Source organism: Poecilia mexicana, unplaced genomic scaffold (genome assembly GCF_051168715.1).
Source record: "Poecilia mexicana isolate PSO_F unplaced genomic scaffold, ASM5116871v1 scaffold_23, whole genome shotgun sequence".
Classification (NCBI taxonomy): domain Eukaryota; kingdom Metazoa; phylum Chordata; class Actinopteri; order Cyprinodontiformes; family Poeciliidae; genus Poecilia; species Poecilia mexicana.
In genome coordinates, this window is record NW_028263392.1 from 18,576,114 (window position 1) to 18,587,137 (window position 11,024).

An 11,024-nucleotide genomic window follows, 5' to 3' on the forward strand; every position below is an offset into this window, starting at 1 on the left:
ATAAAATGCCTAAGTCAGTGGTGTTTCTAGTTAGCACTGGAAGCACTGAGGGAAGGCAGAGGAGCTTGATTTTTTTCACAGGTTATCTGTGTCATCCTACATGTCACAACAAGTGACAATTTTCCCCAAAACGTTGTAGTTAGCATGTTTCTTCATAGTTTGCAAAATAGCTTCTCATAAATGGCATCATTATGCTTAACAATCACTTATATGATGAACATTGAATCTTCAAGCAGCAGTCTTTACCAGAACACACTTAAATACACGGTGGCCTGCAGCTTTGACTGTCAGTGAGAATATTCAGTGTTAATATGTTTCCTTCTGGGTCATTCCAGACAAAAAGGCCTTAGTCAGTATCAGTTTAGATATGATATATTACTGAGACCTTGAAGTATAAGATTAAAAGTGCTATGAGAGACCACAGAAGCTTGTTGAAAGATACATACTCAAAACATTTGACCATTTTCTTTCAGCTTGAAAGAGAATTCTACCACTCACTATGGAAATGTAAAGAAATACGTAAAAATTCTCTGTCATTATTCTGGAATTCATTAAATAAATATTAACGCTTTTGATAATCGTAACTTATATACATCAGGAAAGGTTTGGTCAGACTTAATGAGAAAAAGGATTGTTTATTTTTCTTCTTTGTATCCAAATATTGGGTCTCAGCTGTTATTGAACATCTTATGACATGACAAATATACATAAGATTATGACCAGAATTTAAAACACACACAAACACAAACACAAACACATACACACACACACACACACCCCCACACACACACACACACACACACACACACACATACACACCTGGCAACCATTGTTGATAAGAGCATCCATTGCCTTCTGGATGACTGGGTTGGGTGGTACACAGCCTTCCACTTGTGTCTTGAAGTTGTGTTCAAAGTACGGTCCCATCATGTAATAGTTCTCTCCCCATTCATCCACTGTGACTTTAGCTTTAGACTGGATGACAGTGTAAATTCCTCCAACTGAAAGTTCATGAAGTGCAAAATAAATTACATAAATAAATGAAAATATGTTGTATATTGCTGCACATTGTTTTCATGTGAGTATAACTATATCAGCCATTTATAGCATATCAACCCAACAAAAGTTAGACACTTTTTCTATGGCTAACCACTTAGAATTAAGAAGAAATCAATAATTTCAAGTCTCACAAATAACTATATGAAATCTTAAATTTGAGACACTGTAAACTAATGGTAAACTGTGGCACATGAGAAACATTCTAACCCTAACCCTTTGCTTGTGTTGAAAAGCAGAGCATATTTTCCAGTCTTATGTGAGCAGAAATTACTCAAATGAAATACCAATATGTGATAACTAATTATGTCCAGCCTTCATCAGCTTATATAATTGAAACACTAGTTTAAACCCTGAACTGTTGCATACCATAATTATATCACCACTTTGAAGCAAGCACTTAATTAAAGGAGCAAACGGTCATTGTTCTACATTGTTTTGGATGAATAAAAATGAGGAAGACCCCCATTAGCTGGGCAGCCATAGTTAGGACTTGGGCGTATCTTTTCCACTGAGCAGTATGGCTCTAGTTGGTATGGCACAATATGCTATTGATCACCAGTTAGATTTTTAGGGTTTAAACCCAAACTTCTAACATGGTGTCATACTAATGCGATGACAAACGAGATTAGCATGTCTTGTGTTTGTTGCAAGCAGTGATGGTTTTCTGTCCCCCAGAAAATGGATTGTGCTATGTGAGGTCAGAAGCACCATCCCAAATGTAGCATACTTTTGAAGAAGGCCCAGGATTAAAGCGGTAGGTTGCTTGTATGAGCTGCTTTCACAAAAGAAATAGACTAAAAAGTGGACCCAACTGCATCAACCTGCACCGTCTGGCTCAGTGGAAATGAGGCAAGAAAGACCAAGAAGAGGAGGGCACTGTTCCATGCCTCCAAGTCAGACAGTGGGGGCCCTGGTGGGGCTTATTATTATTATTATTATTATTATTATTATTATTATTATTACATATATAATAAAATAACCCCGCCTCTCGCCCGGAACCTTAGCTGGAGATAGGCACCAGTAACCCTCCCGACCCCACTAGGGGATAAGGATGTACAGAAAATGGATGGATATAATAAAATAATAATAATCCCCACTAGGGCCAAGCTCAGTCCTCGCTGCCTGAAAAATTTCAGTCACAGACCATCTGCCAGGAACCCATCACAATATGACATAGCCCAAACACCTACTGACACACCATCATACTATCAGGGGCATTCCTGCACCTTTCCTCCCCCCAGTGATCCCACCATCTCCCACAGTTATCCCCACACCAGAGGATATGGCATGCGATTAGTTCCAAAGCTATGAATATACATTCTGCACACTCAGATTTGTAGTCTATGTTAGACACTGAGCATGTAAACATGACTGAAAATCTATTCACTGGGTGTTCATGTTTGTTTGTGTCATATCTCAATGGATAAATAACTAATAACTGGACATGGGACTGTACATGAAAACAGGTCCTTTATTATGGAGGACCAAAACTGACATAATAATAAATAAAAGAATAAATATATATCGGACATAAATAAATAAAAGAATAAATATATAAATAAAAGAATAAATATATATCCAACATAATAATAAATTAAAGAATCAATATAAAAATAAAAGTAGAAATATATAAGTAAAAGAATAAATATATATTTTGATAAGAAATAAAGCATAAATATATATTTCCATTTGCTTTATTTATTTCTGTATTTATTTCTGTATTATTTCCTCGCTGTATTTCTGCTTCGTCGATATGCAAATGAGGTGGGCAGCAGCCTTCTACGTCCGATCCGTGTGCAGATCGATTGTTAATGCCTGCCTACGTGGCGCTTTCGGCCTCAGTTCAACAGTCCTCAGGAAACCTGACTGAAAAATTCACGAATACTCATTATCTTAAGGACACAATAAAAGGTAAGGTTAATAACAGCATTAAAAAACTATAAATAGCTTCTCTTGAGTAATCTACATATGTGCAACTTTTACATTTAAATTGCTTCTTTGGTAACACTTTATTTGAAGGGGGGTGAATAAGACTGACATGACACTGTCATAAACATGACATAACACATGTCATGAACATCAATAAGCCTTCATGAATATTTATGACTGTTGTCATAAAGCGTCATTCGGTTAATTATGACACTTTTAATACAAAGTTGACATTATTCAAAATGTCTTTGTTATGACAACTTGACATTAACCAGGAAATCATTACTGATATAAATTTGTTATAAAAGTATAACTGATTGCACTTTAAAAATGTTATTAAAGGTAAAGTTTAAACAGTAATGATTTCCTGGTTAATGTCAAGTTGTCATAACAAAGACATTTTGAATAATGTCAACTTTGTATTAAAAGTGTCATAATTTACCGAATGACGCTTTATAACAGTCATAAATATTCATGAAGACTTATTGATGTTCATGACATGTTTTATGTCATGTTTATGAAAGTGTCATGTCAGTCTTATTCAACCCCCTTCAAACGAAGTGTTACCGCTTCTTTTTGTAAATTTTACACATCTGGCAACTAAGTATGTGGAGGAGAGGAAATGCTGAAATTAAAGCTGCTATTGTGGACCAAAGACATAAGGTTTGAGGCAGTTTCTTTAAAACATCTATTTAATAATCATATTAAACACTACATGGTTACTACATTACACAAACACAATTACCACAGTTAATAATTTAAGTCATTGATAGAGAAAATGTATTTACAAAAGGCATATCAATTTTATTTTAACAGTATGTACTCAGGGTTTACAACTTAAGAAGACATCCATGTACGGTCCTTGGCGGGTGCCAGTCTGCAGTGAACTGGTGGACGACAGAGGCAGTGGTAAACTGTAGTGAGCAGTTTGAAGCAGAAGTCCCACCATGTGATCCACAGGGTTTTCCCACCTGAGCACAAACTTCATGCACTTTGTTTCCACAGGCACCACAGCAGAATGAAGTGTAACCTGTTAAAAGGGATATGAAGTTATTATTCCTATGTTATCAATTTTCTACTGCCAAGTCTACAACCACAGGAAAACAAAGTATAAGAAACTTAACCTTCTAATCATAACATTTGATAAATATTCATTGGAGAAATGTGAAGTTAATGAGCTAATATATATATATATATATATATATATATATATATATGTATAGAGAGAGAGAGAGAGAGAGAGAGATAGCTCATCACATTTCTCCAATGAAATGTTAATATCTATCTATCTATCTATCTATCTATCTATCTATCTATCTATCTATCTATCTATCTATCTATCTCTTCCTCCTCATGTCTTGATCGTAGCAGGAGTTTAACTTCTCAGTACGTGATGGAGTAGCGGGTGTTTGGCATAACTGTCAAGTTTTGGACTTGTGGCTGCAGGTAATGTCTCTACTTAGCGGGTGGTGAAACTAGTGTATGACATGAGAAGGGTTTAATACAATCATGCATTTTACGTGATGGGTGTCAACCCCAGTCTATATTATAAAAATCTGATTAAGATTAGAACCTAAATACGTTCTATTTCCAAAACAGAAAGGCTACGTAATGTTAGCCAGCTAACAAATTACTATTGCTATCCTAGCATATCAACTAACAGCTAGAAAAAAACAAAACACATACCTTTGTAGTCAAACTGGTGTCAGTCAGCGAGGAATTTGTCCAGTTTAGATTATGTATAGATAGTGGATGTTAGGATGTTTGACGTCTTGTGAAAAGGGTCTATAAGGTTCTCTCCGAAGAGGACCACAGCGCAGGCATTCACAATCGATCTGCACACGGATCGTTCTTTTTCCTGTTTATTGACCAATAGAGAGCTGGACGTAGAAGGCTGCTGCCCACCTCATTTACATATCGACGAAGCAGAAATACAGCGAGGAAATAATACAGAAATAAATACAGAAAATGGAAATATATATTTATGCTTTTATTTCTTATCAAAATATATATTTATTATTTTACTTATATATTTCTACTTTATTATTATATTGATTCTTTTATTTATTATTATGTTGGATATATATTTATTCTTTTATTTATATATTTATTCTTTTATTTATTATTATGTCAGTTTTGGTCCTCCATACTTTATTAACCAGTCAGACTTATCAACATAAAAAAAAGACTCCACAAACAAAACTGTCAGCAGATGGTGGTATCACCCTGTTAAAATAACTCAGAATAGTCCAAATAGTTTGGATGTCTCTTGCATTTCTGTGTTCCTTTGTTCCTTTCTTACAGAGCGCTTCTGTCATGTTTCTGTTTTCGAGCAGGAATAGAAAGCTCATGTTTGACCAGTTCTGTCTCTGTCATTCTAGCACCTAAGTTTATGGTGGGTTTGTATCCTAAAGAAAAAGAAGTAAAACTGTATATATCTCACAAATGAGAAATTAACTTGCATGCTTAAAACCTTATATAGTAGGACAAAAATATTCAGTACTCGATGGTCCACATGAATTGACTAGTAAATTTATCATCATTGCTTGGAAACGGAAAACCTCTGTGAAAACAATAATATAAAAAGATCCGATGTGTCCCCTTTGGGGCTCCATATCTTTGCATTAAACAAATGGTCTTTTTTTTTATTTAACACCAAATAGTATTATTAAATGTTTTCATCTTTGGCTATACCTGGTTGGTGTGAAAAGACCTAAAAGAAAGAAACATTTGACCATTTTAGGTTGAATGACTGTGGGTCAGTAGTGTGACTGAACTTCTTACTTCTTATTATTGGATATAATTACTGAAAATTAAGTTCTGTAATTAGGAAATGTGTTTGTTGTTTTATCTTTCCCATCTGTACCTGTGGAAATTTATTTCAAAGACCAACATTTTTAAATAAAAGCTATTGTATGAATTTGAACAAAAAATAAATAAACATTTAGTTTTTGGAATCTTAACTTTGTCATTGGTTTGTTTTCTAATTTTGTTTTTTAATGTGTTTTTTTTCTGGAAGTCACAATCCACACTGAATCACTTCTTTTAAATGGGACAAAGAAAAGACAGAAGACAAATACATAGAGCGGGGCCCATCTCTGCCACTTATCCAGCTTATCTACAGCTTAATGTTTAACTCCACAGAGAGAGTAGACACTGTGCTCTGTGGAGCAATATTTACTTGTTGAAGAGCAAAGATTATGTTTTAGGAAAACAATGCCAGAGAATGTATTCTTATTGTGAGGAAATCTTCATTTGCCAAACCAGAGTGATTTTACCTTTATCACATACTCTGAACAGAATTACACTTATAATAATAAGTTTGTGATCAACTGGGAAGCTGTACCAGTTTTATCTGGTTAAGGTTTAAAGATATCTGTCTTAAAGTAAAAGACCTTAGATAAAGTAGGAACAGCTGAGTTGCAGTGTGTCTGACCTTTGTTGGTGACCTCCCATGCCACTTCAAAAAGCATCAGGTCTTCCACAGGCAGCTCATCGTCCTCCCAGGCTGGAAACAGCCCACTCAGGGATGTAATGGACAGGGAACGTGACAATGGCATATTGTTATTTCTTGAAGTGCAGTAGAAACAAATGGAAAATAGCCACTCCTCTGTAGTTTTCAGAGAAAATCTTTTAGAATTGTAGGGTATGCACTTGTAGGTCCTGAACTCAGTAGGAACAGAACTGACATGAGGCAGAATGGACGGAGCAGCAGAGAGTAAGGAGGGTAAAGAGCTTCCACCCCGCCTACTGAGCATGACCTGATGCCAGCAGGAGGGACGTTTACCTCCAACACTCACACGTCAGGAAAAATGGTCTGGAGATCAAAGTGAGGAAAGAGGGTAGCAGGACTGCCTGATGAACATTATTGGACAAACAAACCCATGTGATAAACTGTGCAAATATTTTCTCCAAAATGTGGTTACAGCGCAGTGTATACAGGCATATAGAGGATTTAGTTTTGGTAGGGACAGTATGAAAGGAACATTACATGACAGCAATTCAAGATCATACCTTATTCATTTTAGGAACAAGATTTACTTTGGCATGAACACAATTCAAAACAAAAAAAGAAAGACACTTTACATTGCAGTATCAGAATAATGAGAAGCAATGACAAAGTAACAAAAAACCGTAATCCAAGCCAAAATTAATCTATTTTCCAGTTAATATTCATCAAAGATTAAATCAGTTAAAATTGATTTAAATGAACTTAGTGATTTGGCTGCTGTGCAGTTTTCTGGAACCTGGTTCCAGATTATAGGAGCATAAAAACTGAATGCTGCTTCTCCATGTTTGGTTCTGACTGAAGATCCAAAGTAGACGAGAGCTAAACCAGAGAAGAATGATGCAACAATAACAGGTCTTTAATGTTTTATGATTCATAAACTAACAGTATTTTAAAGTCTGTTCTCTCAGTGTAAGGACTGTAGAACTGGATAATGTCCTCTCCCTTCCTGGTTTTAGTCAGAACTCCACCAGCAGCGTTCTGGATCCGATTTTTTAAGGCAGACCTGAGAAGACACAGTTGCAATACGATTAAAAATAAACACATGGCTGAGTTTCTATAGATCTTGCTGAGACAATATTCCTTTAATGTTCCTCAGGTGGAAGCAGGTTGAATTTTTAAACCTGTTATTACAGATCTTGGTTTTAAGGTGGACAGTGATTTTAATGGCCAAATCAGAGCCGTGGTTAAGTCCAGCTTTTATCATTTAAGGCGATTGGCGTCAGTGAAATCTTTTCATTTTGAAACAGTGATCCACGCTTTTATTTCAACTCGATTGGATTACTGTAACGCACTTTATCTGGGAGTCAGTCAGTCGCTGCTCTCACGTCTGCAGCTGGTTCAGATGCTGCTGCACGACTTTTGACAGGAACTTGAAAGAGGGAACACGTGACCCCTGTCCTGGCCTCACTTCACTGGCTGCCTGTATATTTTAGGATTCATTTTAAAATTCTTATGTTTGTTTTTAAATCACTGCATAATCTTGCCCCGGCTTACCTCTCTGAGCTTCTTCACCCATACATACCCTATTGGTCTCTCAGGTCTGCAGATCAGCTGCTCTTGGAGGTACCGAGATCCAGAAGGAAGCTCAGAGGGGACAGGGCTTTCTCTGTCATGGGCCCCAAATTATGGAACAACTTGCCTTTGCAGGTCAGAGAGGCCCCTTCACTGTCCACTTTTAAAGCTCGTCTTAAAACCCATCTATCTTACTTGGCTTTGAACTCCAGCAGGATCTAGTTTTAAATTGTGTTTGTTTTTAAACTGTAAGAGTTTTTTTTATTTTATTATTGTTATGTTGTGTTTTAATGTACAGCACTTTGTATCAGCTGTGGTTGTTTTAAAGTGCTTTATAAATAAAGTTGGTATGGTTCTAAGCATCTGTTCGGTGATTGGATGGGTTTGAAGTCACCTGGAATAGTAATGTAGAGCTTTGAATCATCTGTGTACTTAAACTAGTCTTATTCCTTGTTATAATATGGACAAGTGTGAGCATGCTCATATGATTTAACCAGGTTCATGAATTGAACCTTGAGGTCAGATGTGACCTCTACTTGCTCCAATGAGAAGTCACCAATTGACACAAAGAAATCCCAGTTCTATGGGTAAGACTCAAGTTCTGTACCAGAATCTGACCCAGCTCTCCAGTCATGGTCAACAGTGTGAAATGCTGCACTGTGGTTCTTCCACAATTTGTATTTATGTGGTGAGCATAGAAACCTGACTGAAAAATGTCAAAGCAGTCGGTCATTGTGTCACAGTGGAAATTTGTTTTATTTTGAAAGCGTGATTTTGTAAATTTGTAAATATCTTAGACTGGAAATTATCTGCCAACTAGTTAAAGCGTTAGCTTAACCCCTTAACTGGAACCAGGAAGTGCTTTGGGTAAAAAGGTGCCTATAGCCAGCCCTGAATGGCTGCCACCAGATTCAAGATTCAACATGCATGAATGAATCAAAGCAACATGTTTTTGATCATAGAACAAATTATAAGATGATATAAAGGGAAATAAATTCATACATTTTACTTTTTGAACTGATTTACAAAAATAACTTTTTAATTTAGAATTGTTAGAATTGTTGAGATTCTAACAATTACACTTGACCTATTATTCTATTAAAACATTTTGTAGCTTGTTAAAACTGGATTTTAACAGATAAGTAACTAAAGCAAACAAAAGAAAAGAATAGGACTTTGTTGTTGACATAATATATCGCCAAAATATTTGAATATAATGTAAAACTGAATTCATTTCTCAGAAAGTGAAACTCGTATAAAATCAAGTCATACATTCCAAGCCTTTCCTTGTAATGTTAATTATTGCTTCAGATAATGAAAACCCAAAATTTAGCCTCAGAATATTAGACTACTGTGACAAAGATCATCAGTGGAAACTTATACTTAACTCAAAGCATCTACACACACTTCCAAAAGCAGCTTCAGTGACCATGGTGTTCCTGTTGATTAGTCTGCCAATTCCTGTGACCTTTAACCTCAGTAAAAAAATCTATGAGGTGGTTAGGTCTGGTGGAAGGTGAGACACAGACCCAACAAGTCAGATGATGTGAAGGAAGTTATCAAAACAGACTGGGTTTCCATTAAAACCTCAGTAGAACTGCAGGCCGGCCGTCTCTTTGCCACGGTGCTTTGATGCAAAATGCCAACCAGGCTCTGCGTTCATACAGACGTACAGTCTTATAGAAGTCTGACATTTGTGCTTAAAATATCAATTTTTCATTGGTGTAATTCTAATTTTCTGAGACACTGAATTTGGCTTTTCTTTACCAGTAAGTCATATTAACGGAAATTCTAAAAAGATTTAAACATTTTACTGTATAATGAATCTCTAAAAATAGCTGGCAATGCAGAATTTAAATGAAAAAAATGTAGCATTGTCGATATGCCTCATAACATATCATAGTTCTGTGCATAACGAGCAGAAAAATGCTACATTGTCTTATTGAGCACATGTGCATATGAAATTATGCCCATTGTTTACATGATCATGTAAACCACAGGTGTCAAACTCCAGTCCTCAAGGGCCGATGTCCTGCAGTGTTTAGATATGCCACAGGTATGAAACACTGGAATGAAGCAGCTTAATTACCTCCTCCCTGTGTAGATCGGTTCTCCAGAGCCTTGCTAATGACCTAATTATTCTATTCAGGTGTGGTGCAGCAGAGGCACATCTAAAAGTTGCAGGACAGTGGCCCTCGAGGACTGGAGTTTGACACCCCTGATGTAAACAATGATCATGTTGACAAAATGACTTTCCTTTCTCCCAAGGAAATGTTTCAGACAATCATGGAGAAACAGTGAATGCCAGTGGAAGGGAGTCAGTCACATGCATTCAGCTGCACTGGTAAGTCTATATGCTGTATACTCACTTTGACAGTTAAAGTGCCCCCTATTGGTTAAAGTGGTGTATGTCTGCAACAGCAGCTCCTGGCAAAAAAGGCAAGTCTCCAAAAGTACAAATGAATTTCATCAAACTGTACATTGTGGCTTTGCTAAAACACACACACCCTGCTGCACAGTAATGACTGCTGTAAATATGACATGTCCTGATGAAGTAAATCTAACATTTAAAATGTCCTTTTCCAAAACAAACATCACCACTTATCTAATGGACTGGCTTCCTGTTCAGGCAAAAACTGTCCGTTACTCTGGACTTCTGGACACAGGCAGCAGCTCCCATGACCTTGTCTTAAGCAGGTCATTAATGAATGAAGGCTCAATTCAGGAATCATCTTTCCAGTTAAATGATCACTTACAGAACATAAGTTGTGGTAATTAGTTCATTGACAACATGAAGAAAACCAGAAATATTAGCTGAAACAATTAAAGGAAAAAATGACAAAACTCCATGTTTGTGACTTAAGACTGAATGTGTGGTAGGATGTTAGTGGACAGAAAACATCCTGGCAGAAACATGTCCAGGAGAATGGTAGGACTGCGGGGTCAGTAAAGCCAAACTAGAACTACCTCCCAACAATTCATTTTTTATGACTTTTCAGTAATACTTTGGATT

The 11,024-nt window shown here is 36.4% G+C and overlaps 1 protein-coding gene and 1 long non-coding RNA gene across 2 annotated transcripts in view; both read right to left on the minus strand.

Annotated features, from left to right (window-relative positions):
* The window catches only part of gys2 (glycogen synthase 2), a 66,966-nt gene extending 60,170 nt beyond the window's left edge, over positions 1 to 6,796 (minus strand). Inside the window, exons 1-2 of the mRNA XM_088003285.1 lie at positions 6,425 to 6,796; positions 820 to 1,001 (exon numbers count right to left, since the gene is read on the minus strand). Of these exons, the coding sequence (XP_087859411.1) occupies positions 820 to 1,001; positions 6,425 to 6,746 (504 nt within the window). The 5' untranslated portion in view covers positions 6,747 to 6,796. The remainder of the gene's footprint in view (positions 1 to 819; positions 1,002 to 6,424) is intronic.
* LOC148152563 (uncharacterized) lies at positions 3,663 to 6,418 on the minus strand. Its single transcript, XR_015762140.1, has 2 exons — positions 4,675 to 6,418; positions 3,663 to 4,018 (listed from the first exon to the last, which is right to left on the minus strand). It is a non-coding gene; the product is annotated as an uncharacterized LOC148152563 (long non-coding RNA).
* Positions 6,797 to 11,024: the final 4,228 nt, after the last annotated feature.